Source organism: Rhineura floridana, chromosome 3, assembly GCF_030035675.1.
Source record: "Rhineura floridana isolate rRhiFlo1 chromosome 3, rRhiFlo1.hap2, whole genome shotgun sequence".
Classification (NCBI taxonomy): Eukaryota; Metazoa; Chordata; class Lepidosauria; order Squamata; family Rhineuridae; genus Rhineura; species Rhineura floridana.
This window is the reverse complement of record NC_084482.1, coordinates 138367945-138389688: the sequence shown is the minus strand read 5'-3', so window position 1 is coordinate 138389688 and position 21744 is coordinate 138367945. Positions and strand designations below refer to the sequence as shown.

Genomic DNA, 21744 nt, shown 5'->3' with positions numbered 1-21744 from the left:
TGCGCTGGAAATGAGTGTAAGGGAACAGTCCCCCCTTTCTGAGCCTCTCTTGCTTGCTCTCCCTTTTTCCTTAAACAGTTGGCTAAGTTAGTCATTTCTCCAGGATGGATGTGAATTACCCATTTGCTGTGTTCCAGTAAACAGACTGGTAGCATGAAGAGTACTACAACACAAGTATTGTGTAAGGACAATGTGTTGTAACCATTGCTTGAACCTTTTTTAATGCATGGGCTCAAAACATTGCTTTCAATTAGCAAAGATGAAAATCTGCACTGCAGTTTGGTTCTAACAGTCAGGATGTGTGTGGTTTGGGTATGTCATCCATCTCAGCACATGATCCTTGGGCAAGACCTGCAACCTGGGTTATGATTCACCAGGGAAAATCATGGAAAACAATGTTTGTTTTAAATGCAGGGAAATAAAAGGTTTGTCTGTGTGTGAGAGAGAGAGACAGACAGACAGAGAGCGAGAGCGAGATAGAGAGAGCTCTGCTGTTTTATTTAAAAGGTTTGTATGGTAACCAAGCACTTCAGTGTGAACTGTTCATACATGAAAACAAATGTAATGGTGCCATTGCTTTATAAATACTAAAATCAGGAGGTATGTTCATACCTTATTACAAAATTCATTGTTGATAAAGTTGCACATTTTATCAGTAGATGAGCCAGTAAAGTAAACACATGTATCCAAAGGCATCAAGAAGAAAAAGAAAGTTCAGTAAGTAGGTGTTACCTTCATTGGACTAACTAGTGGTCACAATTCAGTATGCAGTTCTATGTAATTCAGTTACATAGAACTGTCCTTTGGCGATATGCTGTTATGATACATAGATAGTTTAAAACTGACCTTCCCTCATCCTATGTATAGTTTGTTTCATTCTTAATAGTAAGAGATGAAGTTTTTGGTGTACTTTAATTCAGTACAAACTGTCTCAGGTTACATGAGGGCATGCCTGAGCAAAGAAGCAGTAGAGGAAGTCCCATAGGACACATAAAAATAGTAGTAAGTCATGTCTGCCATCATATTCCTTCAAACTCCCAAGTCTCTTGTAACGCAGAAAACTGAAATAAAAAAGTCAGCCACCAATTAGAGAGCTTTATCTCAGGCTAAAGCTGTCTTTGATTTTGTTCCTCCAGAGTCCAGAACACTGCTATTGCCAACTAGTTGTACATGGCAGTAAGGTTTTTCTGCATGGGCTGTTGTAAATACATAGAACATAAGAAGAGCCTGCTGGATCAGGCCAGTGGCCCATCTAGTCCAGCATCCTGTTCTCACAGTGGCCAACCAGGTGCCTGGGGGAAGCCCGCAAGCAGGACCTGAGTGCAAGAACACTTTCCCCTCCTGAGGCTTCCGGCAACTGGTTTTCAGAAGCATGCTGCCTCTGACTAGGGTGGCACAGCACAGCCATCATGGCTAGTAGCCATTGATAGCCCTGTCCTCCATGAATTTGTCTAATCTTCTTTTAAACCCATCCAAGCTGGTGGCCATTACTGCATCTTGTGGGAGCAAATTCCATAGTTTAACTATGCGCTGAGTAAAGAAGTACTTCCTTTTGTCTGTCCTGAATCTTCCAACATTCAGCTTCTTTGAATGTCCACGAGTTCTAGTATTATGAGAGAGGGAGAAGAACTTTTCTCTATCCACTTTCTCAATGCCATGCATAATTTTATACACTTCTATCATGTCTCCTCTGACCCGCCTTTTCTCTAAACTAAAAAGCCCCAAATGCTGCATCCTTTCCTTGTAAGGGAGTCGCTCCATCCCCTTGATCATTCTGGTTGCCCTCTTCTGAACCTTTTCCAACTCTAGAATATCCTTTTTGAGATGAGGCGACCAGAACTGTACACAGTATTCCAAATGCGGCCGCACTATAGATTTATACAACGGCATTATGATATCGGCTGTTTTATTTTCAATACCTTTCCTAATTATTGCTAGCATGGAATTTGCCTTTTTCACAGCTGCCGCACACTGGGTTGACATTTTCATCATGCTGTCCACTACAACCCCGAGGTCTCTCTCCTGGTCAGTCACCGCCAGTTCAGACCCCATGAGCGTATATGTGAAATTCAGATTTTTTGCTCCAATATGCATAATTTTACACTTGTTTATATTGAATTGCATTTGCCATTTTTCCGCCCATTCACTCAGTTTGGAGAGATCTTTTTGGAGCTCTTCGCAATCCCTTTTTGTTTTAAGAACCCTGAACAATTTAGTGTCGTCAGCAAACTTGGCCACTTCACTGCTCACTCCTAATTCTAGGTCATTAATGAACAAGTTGAAAAGTACAGGTCCCAATACCGATCCTTGAGGGACTCCACTTTCTACAGCCCTCCATAGGGAGAACTGTCCGTTTATTCCTACTCTCTGCTTTCTGCTTCTTAACCAATTCCTTATCCACAAGAGGACCTCTCCTCTTATTCCATGACTGCTAAGCTTCCTCAGAAGCCTTTGGTGAGGTACCTTGTCAAACGCTTTTTGAAAGTCTAAGTACACTATGTCCACTGGATCACCTCTATCTATATGCTTGTTGACACTCTCAAAGAATTCTAATAGGTTACTGAGACAGGACTTCCCCTTGCAGAAGCCATGCTGGCTCTGCTTCAGCAAGGCTTGTTCTTCTGTGTGCTTAGTTAATCTAGCTTTAATCATACTTTCTACCAGTTTTCCAGGGACAGAAGTTAAGCTAACTGGCCTGTAATTTCCGGGATCCCCTCTGGATCCCTTTTTGAAGATTGGCGTTACATTTGCCACTTTCCAGTCCTCAGGCACGGAGGAGGACCCGAGGGACAAGTTACATATTTTAGTTACCAGATCAGCAATTTCACCTTTGAGTTCTTTGAGAACCGGGTGGATGCCATCCGGGCCCGGTGATTTGTCAGTTTTTATATTGTCCATTAAGCGTAGAACTTCCTCTCTCGTTACCACTATTTGTCTTAGTTCCTCAGAATCCCTTCCTGCAAATGTTAGTTCAGGTTCAGGGATCTGCCCTATATCTTCCACTGTGAAGACAGATTCAAAGAATTTATTTAACTTCTCTGCAATCTCCTTATCATTCTTTAGTACACCTTTGACTCCCTTATCATCCAAGGGTCCAATTGTCTCCCTAGATGGTCTCCTGCTTTGAATGTATTTATAGAATTTTTTGTTGTTGGTTTTTATGTTCTTAGCAATGTGCTCCTCAAATTCTTTTTTAGCATCCCTTATTGTCTTCTTGCATTTCTTTTGCCAGAGTTTGTGTTCTTTTTTATTTTCTTCATTCGGACATGTTTTACATTTTCCAATAGGATGTATACAGCTGAATATAAAGCCACATACATCTTTAGTATAAGAGACAATGTAGAAAATCTCTTTCTCTAAACAACTTACTTCTAGTAGCACAGTTGCCTTTGCCTCTTTAACTGCCCTCTCACTGCTAGAGGTATATATTGCCATGCCACGCCCAGAGGTTTTTGGAGGCACTTCCAACGGGAGTAGCTATGGAGGTGGAAGCAAGTGAGTTGCTTCTGAGGGCCTGTATGTAACACTTCAAGTAAAATGCAAGGCATCTGTGGTATATGGAAGCCCATCATGGGCCCATTAAGCCTTATTGTTGCCCATCTGGAGGTGCAGAAACTGGTGCTTGGGGTGAGGCAGGATATCAAACGCTTTGAAGGCCACAATATCGGGCTGGTGGGCTGCTTGTTGGGTGATGAGACATGTAGGCCTGCACTAAAGATAGGGGGACTATGGCTGATTTCACACATGGGGCTGATTGCGTTAGTTTAACGGATTAAAAATGTAGTGTTTCTGTCCCGATTTCTAAAATCCCCTTCACACTGCAGTACCTGTTGCGTTAAGGAACAGCAGCTTTTTCAGCCGATATACAGGTATTTTGCACAACTGTCTTTCACACAGCTTGTTTATGTCCCTCACCCACGCGCACTGTTCCCCAGTATGTAGGAAATCTAAGATCTTGTCCCGTCGCCATGAAAGCCCTCTCCCTTTAGGATCTGACTTTTTAAATTGTTTTAGTTGTATCAAGACAGGGGTATGTGTAGGAAATGCTCCTGCTATCTACGCTGATGCCGGAATACTGGTACAATGTTCATCAGGAAAAAAAAAAACCCGCACGACTAAAGGGCGGGAACGCACTGCATGCTGGGATGCCTGTCGCATGAGTGGCTGCAGCTAGCAATAAACTCCTGCAATCTTCCGGGTTCCCAGCCTTGCTAACGGATTGTTTCTGGTATCATTTATCACGGAAACTAGTGATAAACTTCCACTACATTCCACTAGAATTTTGGAGCTAGCTTGTGCGTCATGTGAAAGATCAAATATAATGCGCAAATTACCAGGTAAGAAATTGTCAGAATAACGGAATAAAGTGCAGTGTGAAAGCAGCCAGTATCTGAGGATGCCTCCTGAGTGTATTAAAAGATGGAGCCTGCTAAATGAGCTGTCATTTCCAATAAATTAGTCCAAAACAGCCTCACAAAGGACAAAGCTGTCTTTTATGAAGTGACGCTCTAAATGTTGAAGACTCTTCCAAACTCTCCACATTATGCACATTCACTGACAACCTTATGAATGCCTTCAATTTCTTTGTATGTTTCTGAGAAGGAAAGCGTGATTTGATAATAATGGGGGAGGGGGTGTTATTTTAATTCCTTACAAACAACTACCACCAAACACAGTAATTTTGATAACCGTAAATTATTGTTCTGTTTTACTCTGTTGATGTCAGCAAATTATAAGGGATTTTTTTTATAGCTAGTGTTTATTATAAGGAATTGTCTATGTTTAGAAAGATCATGTGCTAAATGTGCTAATATTTTATAAACAAAACCTTTTTTTCCTTTAACAGCAATTACAACACATAATTAGTATCTCACTGAAAAAGCAGTATTTTGTTGAGACTAAGCAAAACTGCTGAAATAAATTAACTCCCAAATGACTTTGTAAGACTGGAGAAATAAACACAGTATGTTGTCCTGTAGAAATAGCTGTGCTATATCCAGGTTTGGCAGCAGCAGTATTCCATAACCATTTTACTATGAGGTAGTCAAATCCACTGTTCACTGCCACATACTGTGTTTTATAGGTGTACATCCAAGATTATGATTATACACCTAAAAGTGTATTTTCAAAGAGGCATTTGAAAATGTGTGTGTTCATACAGGTGTGCCCATCAGACAGCTGTGGTTGGCTACAGCTCCTTGTTTGTATCGTCTCTCTACCTGGCCTTGTTGCTCTGTGAAGTAGTCCTATGTGAGTGCTTATTCCACAAGCACCCTTTGTGCAGCATAATTGGGGTCCCAGATTGGTATCCAGGAATATTCTAGTAGAAGACAGGCCTAGAAGAGGAAATTATAGAATACCATTTGCTGTCACTTATAGCTCCAGCTACAACTACTCCAGCATATTATCAGTGCCCTACAGCCCATCCTGTACAAAGATATTTCCCTTTCACCAGACTTGGATTATAGGCCTATACTTGCTTACAGATAGTCCCCCAACCTAAAACAGCTACTTACCAGCAAAAGCAGGCTATATAACAAAGACACAAACATAGGGACCCAGATCCTGCAACAAATTAAGATGCCAACTTGTTCCCATTTTTTCCCAGGCAAAACTATAATAATGTCAGGCGCATCAGGGGTTCATTTAACTTTTCACCTTCCATTGTGATATACAGTGCCTTGCAAAAGTAATCAGACCCCTGACCAATGCTCTCATATTACTTTCATATGTACAAATGGTACATTGTAATTTTGTTCTGTATGATATTTTATTTTGAAACACTGAAACACATGGTGTTTCAAAACACTTTGTGACATTGGTTTTATGTTGGGAAATGTTTGTAAGAAACATAAAAAACAAACATGTTGCTTGCATAAGTATTCAACTCCTGTGCTGTGGAATCTCCCAGTTTACACAGATGAAAGGAATTTCCCTATCGAGGACACAGTTGCCTTACCATTGGCCTCTACCTGTGAACCATTAAAGTTGCTGTCACATTGTCAGGATAAAAACCTCACCGTTGAAGGATCATTGGTCAGGCTGTGGATCTGAAGGAAAATGAAGACCAAAGAGCACTCTACAGAAGTGGGAGATAATGTAATATAAATGCATAGATTAGGAAAAAGGTACAAAATAATATCCAAGTGGATGGAGCAAAATACAGAGAAATACTGCAAGAGAACCTGCTTTAGTCCACTAAAAAAGTGAGGCTTGGGAGGAAATTCACTTTTCAGCGGGACAGTGATCCCAAGCACAAGGCCAAAGCAACCCTGGAGTGGCTCAAGAACAAAAACGTGAATATCCTGCAGCTGCCCAGTCAAAGTCCTGATCTCAATCCCATGGAGAATCTGTGGCACTCTTTGAAAATTGTGGCCCACATTTGATGTCCAACCAACCTGAACCACCTGGAGTGAATCTGCCAAGAAGAATGGGCCAAAATCCCTCCAACACTGTGTGAAAAGCTGGAACATACCTACCCCCAAAAACTTCGCTGTTATTGCAGCGAAAGGTGGCTTTACCAAATATTAATGTGTATGGGTTGAATACTTATGCAAGCAACATGTTTCAGTTTTTTATGTTTCTTGAAAACATTTCCCAACATAAAACCAATCTCACCTTACAATAATTGATTTTGATTTTCAGAGTTTCAAAATACAATACCATATAAAACGAAATTACAATGTACCATTTGTAATTCAGTAATATTTACTAATAGGCAAAAAACGCTTGTGGTTTAAGAACATACCGATAGCCAACAGATATTTAACTTTAAAAAGCAGGGAAATTGGGCAGCTATAGTGAATGCACCAGGGGAGCAGCAGACCTGCTCTGCTCTCTGAGATATTGTACTCCGCTACGTTTGTAAAAATGCAAACACAGTTTGGATTGGTCTTTCACAGTCCAATCCACTTCCTGTGTAGCTTGGACGAATTGGAATTGGATTGGAAGAACCAGACCTTTATTTCACTTTAGACAGTTATGGCTTCTCCCAAAGAACAAATGGCTGGCATGAGTGTGGCCCCCTGATTAGCCAAGCCAAGCAGCTATGAGTCTGGCTTTTAGAACACTGACAGTTGGTTCTTACTGAGCATGCCTGGCCTTATCATTGAGTTCAGTGCTAAATTTCGTAAATTAATTAAAAATCAGCCAGGCTTTTTAAAACTTTTAAACTGCAGAAGATGGTCAGAGTATGGAGCAAGGTCAGTAATAGGAAAAAGTCCAACATGGGTCTGGTTTCTCTCTCTTTTTACACTTTGAACTCTCAGTTCTCTCTGGCTGTTTTGTGTATCACCATGAAAATATAGAGGGTTGTTAAGCAAGCATTTCTGAGTTCAGGACTATACGTTTTGTACGGTTTTGTTTTGAAATGAGCTTATGGGAAGCATCAGAATGGCATGGGGGTATTTTCAATTTAACACTGGAGAATGCGAAAGGCACTGTATGCCATCAACAGTTACCCTTCTGTATTCTCTATAGGAGAAACAGTTTTATGTCTGTAAGAATAAATGGACACAAATCTAACATCAGCAATGGTGATACCTCAGAAACCAGTAGTAGAACATTCCAACCTACCAAGACACTCTGTAACTGATCTTAAGGTGGTCATCCTTGAACACAGGAATATTAAGAGAAACTCCAGCATGACACTGCTAAATTACAATTTATCAAGCAATGCAATTCTATCGCCCGTGGCTTGAATTGTGATTACCTTTTTTATCACACTACACATGTAAACTAATTCACACATGCCATTTTCCTGACCTCATTTCCATACATTAACCCCCAGTCCCCAAATTTATGTATATATATATATATGCCAATTTAGGATTATACTTAATGCACCTGATGCAGTGGACTGCAGTCAACAAAAGCTTATGCCAGAATAAATTAGTTTTGTAGGTGCAATAAGACTATAACATGGTTACCCTAGAAATCCATTCAGATCATCTTGTTCTGACATAGAAACAGAGATACCAGAGGACGGGGCCAGGAAATGCGAGCACGCCTTTTACTGCAAGATGGAAAATGGTGGAGACAGTAGTTACCACAGCTCTATGGTGTTGCAATTCTTTGTCTTCCTTTCCAGCCCTGCTGTGTGTGCATGACCACTCTCACCCATGCTTGCTTGCTTGCTTGCTTTGCTTGCCAGCATACCTGCTGGATCAGACTACCTAGCACTTCATGGAAATGTCACTGTTTTAAGGAGCGATGGAATGATGGAAAGTAGTTGGTTTTAACAAGGTGTTGTTATTAACAAAAGGATGAGTGACTGAATCAAGTGAAGCCTAATATTTAACACATTGATCATTATCAGTCAACAGTAAAGTGAAATAATGTCTGTTTATAACGTGGGGGCATAAAAATGTGTGTTGTGGCTGAAATGTTGGATGAGCAAGACATATTCAGTTGATTATTTTTTCTGTAGTTCTTCTCCAACCAGCTAATTGTGACTAACCAGTATCTCCCTTTTCGTGTCAGTTCACCTGAATGTTGTGTTTGCTCATGTGCTCGATTGAAGACAATGGATAAACGATAGCATGCTGAAATGTTTCCTCTCCTGAATCAGTGAATTAAATGTGTCACGCTTAGTAATGGTCTCTCTGTTTTTCTCTTAGAATGAAGACTGCCAATGGGGATTATCGAAAAGAACACAGAGACAGGAGTCGTAGTCCAATAGAACGGGCCGCTGCACCAACAATGAGCCTTCATGCTAATCACATATATGCCTCAATCCCAAGCTTAACCATGGATCAACCTCTAGCACTGACCAAAAACAGCATGGATGCTACCCGCTCTGTCAGCATCACTCCTACAATGACGTCGGTGGAACGGCAGCAGGTACTTGGCTTCTTGATAGAGCCAGACGCACACTGTTCTTAATGGCTGATGTGTACATATTTAACCAGTCGTTTTTTCTCAGCTTAGTTATGTTTCCTTGTCTCTGGTCAGATCATTAACTTACTTATCCTTTATATCTATGTGAGTGCATAAATGCAGATACAATTTTACAAATGTATTAATTGGTTGTAAGCCACTCTAAAGGGTAATTTTTTAAGAAATATATATAGATAAATCTTTGAGAGATCTGATTCAATCTGTCTCAATAGGTAATAAAGATTGATAGTGAGTAGGAAATCATTCATACAATTCCTCATGTCCTCTCAGCTATTTGAAACTTTGTGGAAGTCAGGAGGCTATCTTCAGTGAACGTTCACACAGCCTTCTAAGCAGAATCAGCTTCACGATGTGTTCCCTGCACTCTTGGAGAATAAGAAAAGGAGCAGGATAAGTTGTTGCCACTGCTGCCTCCGATCAACTAGGCAGGAGCTGTGGCTCTCTTTTGAAAGCATCAGGTTCTTGTTTGCAGGTGATTTGTAGCTTTCAAAAGATAAGCCAGATCTGCACAGGATATAAGGAGATAAAATCAGATTCTGGATCTGCAGATTTAAGGTGTGGGAATTCCATGATTGAAAGATCTGATATACAAAATAAAAGTAAAATCACCCAAACTTCTAACTCTCTCAGGTAAAAAAGTAATCATGGGTGGGAGGGGATGAGGGTGAGTGTGTTATCTCAGCCACCTCTGGCATCGTTTGTGTCACATTTCAGCTCATAGAAGGCTACTTGTCTGAAGTGGAGAGCCTTTCTCTGAATGGAGACATTTTTAGAACCCTGCATAATCAGAGTTCTAATGCATGGAGCCTCCATGAATACAAAATGCTGTCCGCTTCAGTCAGTCACCTTCTGTGAGTTGGAAGATTATTTTGGGGGATGAAAGGGCCCTGACAAGGCAATTACCGTTCAAGTGGCCAAATTTCTGAACTTGGCCATTGTGACCAGACCCTGTAAGACTGTGAACTGTAATTAATTTTATTGTATTGTTTTGATGTCTGCCATAGCTCTATCACCAAGCAGTCTCATTTTAATATTTTTATACTGTATTGTGGTCGGTTGACTGAAATAAAGTTATTCTTCTATTTTGGGGGATGAGGAAGAGCTGGTGCACTCATCCATCCTCACCCCCCTATGTGTTTACATAATGCAACATTAATGTAGAAAACGAGATGTCAGGAAGAAAGGTTGTAGTCTAATCTATTTGAGGTACTAATTTATTTCTGTGTGAACTAACTAAAGTGTTTCAACATACTGTTTTGCCTTCAGCTAGTGGTAGGAGGGGAAAGTGGTTCAGTTCAGAAATAGATTTACCACTTCATGTGCTGCTGTTATAGGCCAGGCTGCACAGTAGGGCTCTGATTCATGGTGATTCGCTTTACAGCGATTTGCTAATGTGGCAGTTTTGAATTATGTCCCTGTCCCATATGTGTTCCGTTTTTGCGGCGATTTTCCGATTTTGTGGTGTGACACAATTGATGGCGCCCGATGCTCTGAGCGCGTTGTCAGAGCTTGGAAATGTTCCTCCTACAGTTGGGCTGATGGGAGTTGTAGTTGAAACAAGGAATGTTTCCAAGCTCTGAGTCTGAGAAGAGCGTTGGGCGCCATTTTACAGTGTACCGTACCCAGCTTCTTTGTCTTCCCTCCCGCCTCTCACCTTTAGTGTTTTCTGGGTTTTGGTTGGGTTGTTTTGGGGGTGGTTCTTTTCAGTTGGTGTCCCCCCCCTTTTTTTGCTTCTACCCAGCTGTTTCCCTGCCTGTCCTCCTTTTTGGGGACAGCAGAGGCTGCTGCTGCCGCCTCTGAGAGTAGCAGAGGCTGTTTCCCTGCCTGCCCTCCTCGTTTTTGCGGTCAGAGGAGGCTGCTACGGCCGCCTTTGCTTTAGCGGCGGTGCCCCCCCCCTTAGCTGCTTGAAGCGGTGATCGGAAGCTCGCAGCAGCAGTGGCTCCTCCCTCTGTGGCTCACTACTGTGGCCGTTTGAGCTCACCAGCTACTGAGGCAGAGCTCGCAGCGGTGGCAGCGGCTCTCTCTCTGGGTCTTGCGGCGACTGCTCCCTTTCTTTCTCTCCTGGCGGCAGTGTCTGTGGGGGTGGTTGTCTGTTGCCACTCCCTCCCAGCCGGATTTGGTTTGGTGACTGTTTTTTCCAGCTGCTTGGCACTACTCCCCCACCATACGGAGGGTGAGCCAGCGGGGGGGGGGTGATGCATGGAAAAGCAGAACATCTATCAGCAGTTGCATGGGGAGCTTCAGGGGCCAAGCGCTGTCAGCTGGAGCTCCCCGCACTACAGCTGATTGTTCTGCTTTTCAGCGATTTTCGCTCTACGACAGGGGTCTGTTCCCTAGCCTGCCGTATAAGCGGGGCCCTACTGTAATCCCTAGGAGCTGAGGAAGACAGACTTGTATGATGAGAAAGCAGCAGTGGCTTCTGCACTTTTGAGCAGTGAGCAGTCTCCAGTCCATGTAGCAGATGTGCAGAGAGAGCCATGGACCCTGTTTTACTTTGTGCTGACTGCAAATCCATCCATCCCTAACTCTACCTTGAGATTATTATAATTGGTTGGAAAAGAAAATTCACATTAAAGGGCTTGTTTAAAAAATGCAGTTTTCAGGAGACTCCTGAACGAAAGCAGGGTCCTTGCCAAAACCCTGTTAATAGGGAGTTCCACAGGGCAGGGCTGGCCGCTTTAAAGGCTCAGTCCTTGGTGAAAGCCAACCAAACCTCAAGGGCATGAGGAACCACTGAGAGTGCCCCATCAGAAGATCTCAATGACTGAGATGGGGATCAGAGGGTCCTTAAGGTGCTAGGGGCCCAAATTGTTTAGGGCTTGTGAATTAACACAAGTGCTTTGAACCTGGCTGGGCAGCAAAGTGGCAAGCAGTGCAGGTCTTTAGCAGTGGGGTAACATGTTGCCAGTAATCTGCTTCTGTAAACAGTCTGGTCACTGCGTTCTGCACTAGTTGCAGCTTCTGGACCAGATACAAGGACAGCCCCACATAAAGCACGTTGCTGTAATCAAGTCTTGAGGTTACCGGAACATGGACCACTGTGGTCAGGCTATCACGGTCCAAGAATGGTTGCAGTTGGCATACTAGCTGAAGCTGGCAGAAAGCACTCCTGGCCACAGAGCTCACTTGAGCCTCTAGTGACAAAGATGGATCAAGGAGCATCTACAAACTCCATACCTGCTCCTTCAGAGAGAGTGCAACTCCATCCAGGACAGGCAACTGACCTATCCTACCAGACATGGGAACTACCCACTGACAAGGCCTCTGTCTTTCCAGGATTCAAGCTCAGGTTGAGCTCCTCCAGTCCACCACTTTATCCAGGCACCAGTCCAGGGCTTGCAAAGTCTGTCCTGATTCAGGTGTAATGGAGAAATAGAGCTGCGTGTCATCAATGTACTGCAGCCACCTTGCTCTAAAGCTTCTGGTGACTGTTCCCAACGGCTTCATGTAGATGTTGAAAAGTACTGGGGATAAGATAGTACCCTAAGGCACTCCATATGTTAACCAGGGGGCCAAGGAATACTCTCCCAGTACTACTGTCTGGATACAGCCCTGTAGGTAATGAGCGAAGCCACTGTAGCATAGTGCCACCAATGCCCATCTCACAGAGTCAGTATAGAAGGTTACCATGGTCAAGGGTATTGGAAGCCGCTGAGAGATCAAGAAGAAAGAACAGGGGTGCATTCCCCTTACCCTTCTCTCTATAAAGGCCTTCCATCAGGGTGACCAAGGCTGATTCGTCCAAAACCCAGGCCTGAAATCAGGCTGAAATAGATGCAGATAACCAGTCTTATTCAAGAATGTCTGCAGCTGTTCCACCACAACCCTCCCAATCACCTTTACTATTAGCTGTACGGGGAGAAGCAGGATAATTTTTACAGCTAGTGCTTTATTAGTAGAAATGGCAACCTAAGCGAATTAGAAACACGTATCAAGATGTCCCTTCTGGATTTACTATAGGCATTACCATACAAATATTCTTCTTTGAAATTAGGGAAGGTTTTTTATCAAGTATGGGGAACTTCTCACTCAGCATTGATAGTTTTTCTTTGACTCTTTTATTTTCATTTGGCTCTTTCTGTCTTGCAAGTACTTGCATTATCAATTAGTGCATTCTTTTGTATAATCCATTGTGCAAGACCAACTGCAACTGCACACTTCATGCACCACTCCTCTCTGCCTCTCCATAGTTGGTTCAGTGATGACAGATGAGGAAGGGAGAGGCTTCCACTGACGACATTAGGGCTCTTTGATAAGTCTTACTATTGTTTCTCAGCTTGGCAGCCGGCTCTGCCACTCTAAGAGTACACCGGGAACTGTTTTTACTGGACTATGCTCAGGTGGCTATGGCCAGGTTTTTAGACATTTCGTTGTATTTGGAACATGGTTGCACTCTGTCTCAAATTGGATGCTGCAGCGAGACTTGCCAATACTATAGAAAGCTAATAATATCAATCAACAAAAGAGAGAATCAAGTATGAACACCGTCCAGCAATCAGAACTTTTGTATTGCTTCCATTCATTTCATGTGGAGTTGTATGTGGCGCCTGTTCAACACGGAGGAGGATGTCTACAACTGTAATGATAGTAAAGGCCTATTCATATGTTACCAAAGCAGTGTGATAATAGCTATCATGTTTATGTAGTCACATCGTTACAAGAGCCAGGTGGGTGAATTTCTCACCAGCAGCATCCATGGCCCTGCAGTGGAAACAGCCATGTTTTCCAATCTATGTCGTTCCTGTTACAAATATGAATGGGCCGTTTTCTATTAATTCCCCCATATATAGTGTACACTGTACCCAGACATACTGTTAAGAATACAAAGGAATGAATTAGTGAGACTAAATATTCCTTAATATGAACAAAAGAACATAAGAAGAGCCTGCTGGATCAGGCCAGTGGCCCATCTAGTCCAGCATCCTGTTCTCACAGTGGCCAACCAGGTGCCTTTCCCTTTGTTATACTATCCTAGGCATGTTTGAATTTGCTGTCTGTTCAGGAGGATGCAAATGGCATTATTCTCCATAGAAGCAGAACAAACAGCAGCAACCTGTCGCTTTTGTTTTTCGATTGCTGAACTCTTGACTATCTTTGATCTTGCTGTAAAATATAATCTCTTCTTAGGGTGATTTGGTTACACTTGTGTTAAAGAATGTAATCTCTCTGTTGCTTTGTATGTCAGGCATGGTTTTTGTGGCTAAAGCACATGAAGGAAGATGAAAGACTGGGCCCCTGTTAATGCCTACCCTCTTGAGCAGGATTTTAAACTAATCTCAAGAGCCGGGACATTCCAGCTGATAGTCTTAAACTTGGTCCTGGATTCAAGTTCCATGTCAACTCGTGCAGCTTTGGAGAGTCTCGAGCTCTGTTTGCCACAGGCTTCTTGTGAAGACAAGTAAAATAATTATGGTGTACTTTGAAAAGGTGTTATTAACTCCACTTAATGATGAATTAATGTTCTTGGGTGCCATTTCTGTCTACTTCAGTATGCTACTTGGCCTCTGTTGCCGGCTAAATAGAAAACTCTGTGTCAACACATGTAGCAGCTATCAGAGAAGCTTTGCTACTAACCATCCCTTGCCTGTGGTATGGTTGTCATGAGTTGAACTTGGACTGGATCCATGTGGTGTTGTGGGCAGTTCAGGGCTGTTGTTTTGCAACATGCACAGGGTTACTACAAACACTTGCAAGTTTCAAGTGTCGATCCCCAAACCTGTTATGTGCATGGGTGGTATACCTAGATTACAGTACTTTGTCTTTGTCTTACTGTTTGTGATGCTGGCCTGAGACATTTTGCTGCCTGTAGCAGAGCCCAGACGGCACTCTCTCCTGTCTTGTCCAGCACTTTTAAAATAAGTCTTGCTGCACCATCCGACACCAATTTGTGCCTTCACCAATCTCCCAACTTAAGGGTGCCAACTGAAGCAGATTGTCTCACTTAAGATAAGCAGGGGTGGCTTTGCCATGCAGCACAGGGGTGGAAGTAGACGTTGCAAAAAACAATAAGCTGTCACCAAAAGCAAGCATCTCATGTTGAGTTCAACCTTCTTTGCAACGTCCATTTCTTACCCACATCCAGGCAGCATTACACTGTGTTTGCCTGTACCAGACAGCCAGATGTTGTGGTGGAGAAACATGTAGCATAAAATGGCAAAATACGGGTAAGCAAAACTGCTGAAAGGGCGAGGAGCCATCTTACTAGTAGACCTGAACGACCTGCTGCTCAGGATGTCTATAGGCTTTGGGGGATATTTTGAAGGAGTTCTTTTTGGGGTCAAGATTGAATTTTAGAGGTGCACTTTTGCTGTTTTAGGGAGTATAGCTTTTATTTTTATTGTTAGACATTATTATGAAGTATGTGGAGATTGCTTAATTTTATTGTATATTGATAGAGATGTTTTCATTAGTTTATTGCTTATGACTGGTTTGACTATATTTTGTTTTATTTTTGTAACTGTTAGAATGAATCATGTAATTTTTCAACGTTGTAAGTCGCGTTGAGCATAGCTCAGCTGTGGAAAGGCGGCATACAAATAAATGATGATGATGATGACAGACATGGGGTTGCTTGTTTTAGCAGCCGCCGAGTATCTTTTGAATCTTCCTCTTCTGCCCTCAGGAATAGTCCTTGAGTTATGGCTTCTGAATAGCTCTTGCTTGTGCCACTATGGCAGCCATCTAGTTTGAGATTCACCGCAGCCTGTAGTGAAGACAGCAGGCGATAGAGTGGGCAAAAAGCTGGCATGACCCCATTCACAAGGAGGGTGTGGGGTGGAACTTTTGGGACAGATCTCCTTTTGTATGATCTCTTGGCTTCACTTGAAACCAGTTCATACATTAGATTTCTTTATTTCTGTGAGTAGTCTTCAATTCTCGTTGAGGCATACAGATGTAGTGAGCAGGTGTAATGTGTGAACTAGGAAATCAGAGATGTGCCCATGACCAATTCCAGCTGCTGAAATCACAGCTGTTGCTGCCAGCCACATTTGTGATAGTCCATTTCACACATTCAACCTGGATAAACTAGCCCTTGGAAACAGGCTTAAAGCAACATGCAGATGCGTCAAACTTCAGTAATGAATTTAAAATGCTGCTTAAGTTCTACATGCATATTTTGTGGCAGCATGTCTTAATGATATTTTGTGGCAGTATGCCTATATGCGTCTTAATTCGTTCACTGAAATAGTTTTTTCATCCCCCCCCCCCGGTAGATATATAGAACATAAATATATTCTTCAACACCTGAGTGCTTTCCCAAATTTGGCATGCCTGAAGTTTGCGTGTTGTATTAAATAGCAAGCGACTTATCTGCCTGGATAATTTTGTCTTTCTCATTTTCTGCTAATACACAATAGCAGCTACCAGACCATTGGCTGCATTTTATTTGTTGTGTGTGCTTTGTTGTTAGAAACATGAACAGCTCTTCACTTTACTTGGGGGCGTAGCTGTGCTTAATAATAGTTCTTTTCTCTGTCCCTCAGAACCGTCCATCTGTAATTACATGTGCCTCTGCAAGCAATCGTAACTGTAATCTATCTCATTGTCCAATCGCGCACAGTGGATGTGGTACTGCCATGCCAGCCAGTTACCGGAGACCATCTAGCAGTAAGTTATGCTTCATTTCCAGTTTTCCATCTGAGGACTTTAAAGCTACATGTGGCCATCAAGTAACTGTAACATATGCAATGAATTAAGGGTAAAGTGGGATTTTTTTTTATGGGAGAGGGTATACTAGGGTCAAATTAAATCTGTAACTGTGTACTGGAATAGAAATTTTATTGGGATCTTCCTCCCTGTCTTTGGCAGCAGAAAACTTGATTCATGCCAGAATTTTTGAGCAAATGTACTAGATGGAGAAAAATCAAGGTTCCCCCATCACCATTTTTGTACTTCTTGTGCTTGGAAACTATAGACCTGGTGTTGCTTTGAGATTGTTTGGGGCATATTTTCTTAAGTCTGAGATTTGTCGTACCATTGCTGTATTTTGCAGTAATACATATGCACCACAGACATGTAGTGTCATAAAGAATTGTAGTGTTAGTCCAAATAATTAAGAGTGTATTTTTGCAAATGCAACTCTTTCATTTCGTTGCTCCTTGGGGAGTAGAATTTACACCCATTAAAAATGTCATTGTATCAGAGATCCAGGTCTACCTTGTTCAAAAGGGATTATAGGATTAACTTATTTTCCTTATCAAATATCCAGTCTCCTATTTTATAGTCTTCTCTTTTCTGTGTGATTTACTGTTTATTCTAGATGTATTTATTTATTTGTTTGCTGGTTATCTGTTAAGAACAGATACCTTAAGCATCATAAATACATGAATGAGAAATGGTAGATTAGGACAATGTTTGCAGGGTCATTGCAATTTTTGTTAGTTAAAGGCAAATGGCAAGAAAGCTATACGCGTTTTTGTTATATAGGTAAGCATCAGCCATTGTTGGTTTCTTACTCATCTCTGTCCACCCTTTCATGTCCCCACACAGCTACCACTGCCTGTGATCCAGTGGTGGAAGAGCACTTCCGCAGAAGCCTTGGCAAAAATTACAAGGAGCCAGAGCCAGTGACAAACTCTGTATCCATCACCGGATCAGTTGATGACCACTTTGCCAAAGCACTTGGAGAAACATGGCTGCAGATTAAAGCTGCAAAGGACGGCGTGTCCAGCAGTCCTGAATCTGCCTCTAGAAGGGGGCAGTCATCTTCTCCTCCTTCCTCCCACTTGGTCAGTCATAATCATTCACCTTCTGTAGTCTCATGAAGAGAGGACCACCATTTCTTCATCCAAAACATCAGCTTGCATGGTTTGACTGAGCTTGGAACAGTGCTCAAATCAAATGGTTTTTGGGAGGAAGGATACGAGAGATTAGTTTCAACACACATTTTGTGTTTATTTGCTTGGGGTTTTTTTATACGTGTGCCCTTAAAAGATGATAGCAGGAGCTATTTGATTAACAAATAAATTCTATGATGTAGCACTCTTTTTCCTGCCTCAGTTACCAAAGAAACCTCTGATGCAAATCTGCTGCCCCATTTTCTTGAAAACAAACACAAAAAAAGCAAAGAAAAAAAGCCATTCTGTACAGTTGGTTGACCCAAACGCTGTGTGCTTTGGTTAGCTTCTTGAGAGTAGAATTTGTCTGGTTTTGCTTCCATTGCTTTCTTTCCCTTGTGAAGTTAACATTGTATGTATATATACTTGAAAAGAACTGTCACGTATGATTTGCACTATTGGAGGAGGTCTAGAGTTGCATAGCAACTTCACACACGACGCTTATATTCTGAGGGCAAACTGCTTTGAAAAAAGTCTAAAGGTGATGTTTCTGTCTCTCTTTAAAACAAGAAAGCAAAATTTGCTTAGGAAGGGGAAGTCTCATACAGGTTATAGGTCTTTCTCTCTTTTAGATTTCAGATGCTTAATGCTTGCAACTGGACTGCATAATTGACCGATTCATGGGCATTTACACGTTTCTTAACACTGCAGGTTATTAGAATAGAGCTGAGGTTAGAGGGTTCAATAGTGCTTAAAGATGCATGTTTTATGGAAAAAATAGCTGGTATCTATTAATGTATAGACAGTAAGAAATATAATACTTATTAGCCTTTATTGAGAAGTAGTTTTATTTTATTTTGTTCAGTAACAGCCCTAGGTAGACTTACTGCTGGTACAGTTGTACTCTGAGATTTGTATTTGATATTCACTTTAGCAGCAGCCAGCAACCATTGGCAGCCTCAGGTCAGGCCTCAAATGAAGCAGTTTATAGTATATACAGTGATGTGAGGTACAGGATTCTATAGTTGCATTCATTACTCAATAAATAGTTTTACATCTGCATCATCTTCTGCTTAATACACATTTACTTACTAAAGTCTAAAAAATATGTAAGCTAACCAGTTGAAGAAAACTGCTATCTTGTTAAATATTTCATCAGAGCAAGATTGTGAAATGCAATCTTATTTTTGGGGCTGCTTATAAATCTAGGCCAAGGCACCATACATTCCTCCATATTTTTTTAAAAAAATCTTTTATAAAGGTGTTACTTGCATTTATTTCATTTGCTATATTAATAGCCACTAACTAGATAATAGAGGCAGACATAAAGAACAGACGTGTTAGTAGTAATGAGCTTCTCAGCTTTTTGTTAAATGCAGCAACCCCCCCCTTAGCCACACCGCACACATTCCATGACCCCCCAGTACAGTTACTACCAAGGCTTTTTATATGGGATTACCTGAAAAGACTGGCTCTATTGAGAGAATTTATGAATAGGTGAAAGACAGAACTATATGTGATGTATTCTGGGCTGTGTATTGGGTCCATACTGGCTTTTACATTTTTTTAAATGTTAAAGCTATTGAATATGAAAAGAGCACAGAATAGATGAGGCCAGAAGATAACCTGTTTTGTTTTTCCATATTAAGTGTGGCTGCTTAATTTTTTTTAAAAAGCAGGAAAAGGACGCTTGTCACCCATTTCATTATCATCATACTGGGTAGTCAATCTGCTTTGGCATTCGGTACCCTGCTCCCCATAAGAAAATTGGAGAATAAAAATACACTTTTTATATAGGTAACTTTAAGACCATCATTACGCTGTGCGTAAAGAATGTACAGAAAAATTTGTAGGTATTTTTTGAGGAACAATTAATTTGTTAATGATATGTAGCTATTTAATTTTTCCCTTTCCTTTACTGTAATCATTCTCTCTCTCTTTTTTTTGGTCTGTTTGGAGAAAAAAGTTGATCTTTTTTGTTTGTAGATGTCTGTAATACAGTAAAAGTGCAGGAACACAGTTATTCTATGAGAACACTGCATTAGCAATTAATAGCCACTAGTGTGTTATTGCTACAGGCTACTGAGCGGTTTAACAGGAAAGTACTAATGACTGTAGATAGACTCTGGGATATATAACTCCTTTGACATTTCTTTTAAGCACAATACGACAGTGTCAAGTTTACTTATCTGTGATAGGTAAATGGATTTGTGGTAGGGCAAAGACTGGCACCTCTGTCTTAACCACACAATACTTGGAAGTGTATTGATTTTGATGGAATATACTTCAAAGTAAGTGTGCTTAGGGTTATAGGCTCCGTGTGATGTGTTGTCCCATGCATAATCATTTGGGGGGAGGGAAATTCCATGGGAAATATACTTACACCAGAGGGGTTCGGGTGGTGAGAGGAGGAGGGATATTAACCTCACTGTTACATGAAGTTTTTTCACAGAGCCACAGTATCTACAGTTCAGCTTGAACAATGCTCCCCATGTTTGTAAATCTGTAATATATCATTATTTTGTGGCCTTGTTTCACCTGGAGATTTTTAAAAAAGGTTTGGCAGGCCATCTTTTTTTGTACTTAAAAGTAGCCTTAATGAACAATAAAGTGCTCTTAAATCTACATGTGTGAGCATGTGGTGTTTTTTAAAAAAACTGATAAGAAAAGCAAGCCATTTCATACAGCTACCATCACTCTGTGCTAAAAGGTAAAAATCTTTGAACAAGCCATTTTGTTTTGCTCTATTCCCAGGCATGTACACAGGGTACATCTGCTAGTACATCCTTTTCTTACAATGGCAAACTTCACAATGAAATGGTCTAGATCAACTTTCCCCAACCTGGTACCCTCCAGATGTTTTGGATTACAGCTCCCACTAGCCTTAGCTAGCATGGTCAGTGGTCAAGGATGATGGGAATTGTAGTCCATCAATATCTGGAGGCCACCAGGTTAGGGAGCCCTGGTCTAGCATCTCATTTTTAAGAGTATCCAGCTGTTGCGCTTGGAACAGAGCTTATAGTTAGCTTTTCTCACTAACACAAACATGTTATGTCGTGCATTCTGTTCAGTGTAAGCAATAAAAAGATCACATTACCTTTTTATGTTTTCTTGTACAAAACAGCTGCCTCTGCAGTATTAGTAAAAGATGCTCAATTGCTGGTGATGGCTGCATATGACCCCTCTAATTTTTCCTCAAACAGTTTTGGAAGTGCTGTGATATCAGTAGTTTTGTATATGTTATTTACAGAACACCTTCTCCATACCCTCATTGTCTGGTTTTAGGCACCATTTTTTATTCATTCAGGTCTTTGGAGATTAAGTTTTGTTTTTTTTAGTCAGGTGCTAAGAAGTTGGATTCTGTTTTTATGCATTTTGTGTGTATTTTACAACATAAAAAAGATATAACAACATTACACTTTGAGGGTTTGTTTTAAAGTGACAAATATGATAAATTGATGAGAGTACAAAACAGTAGAGGACAATTTGATTTTGTTTGAGAGTCTGACTCCCCAGACCTAGCCAAACAGTTCAAAGCTAGTATGGATTCATTTCTTCTGGAGTTTGATCTTTCAGCCTCTTCTTAACACAGTCAGGAGGCCACTTCATAACATAATGCACTTCTAGAATTTCATTATGCACAAACTGCTGCATCACTTGGGTTGAGTATTCATATCTAGCTAACAGATTTCTCCGTTAGCTATGACAGGCGTGGGAGGAATTCTAAATTGAAATTCTGAATGCTAACAGAACTGAGGTGGAAAAATAGCGTTTCTCCTACAATAGACTACTTTTAATTTATGACAAAGCTGTTACTCAGTTTCAGAAAAAGCACACTTGATCCGTTTAACACAAGATCATTTCAGTCTCTTGTGATGAATGACTGGCCACACTCACTACGTTGTTGGTGCATTACTTAACATACAATGTTGATTTTGATATAAAGCACCCTCCACAAAAACCAAGTAGGACATTTCTCATTTTATTCTTGTGTTTTCTACATTTTTATTTTAAAAAACTTTAAATGTTCACAGCTAATTTTTTTTTTTACATTCCCTTACTCTGGTTC

The 21744-nt window shown here is 41.2% G+C and overlaps 1 protein-coding gene across 7 annotated transcripts in view; it reads left to right on the top strand.

Annotated features, from left to right (window-relative positions):
• The window catches only part of VGLL4 (vestigial like family member 4), a 144952-nt gene extending 124652 nt beyond the window's left edge, over positions 1-20300 (top strand). For all 7 annotated transcript variants that reach the window (XM_061618085.1, XM_061618084.1, XM_061618090.1 and 4 more), the window contains 3 exons: positions 8619-8841; positions 16383-16506; positions 17389-20300. In XM_061618085.1, coding sequence (XP_061474069.1) covers positions 8619-8841; positions 16383-16506; positions 17389-17663 — 622 coding nt within the window. In that variant the 3' untranslated portion in view covers positions 17664-20300. The remainder of the gene's footprint in view (positions 1-8618; positions 8842-16382; positions 16507-17388) is intronic.
• The last annotated feature ends 1444 nt before the right edge of the window (positions 20301-21744 follow it).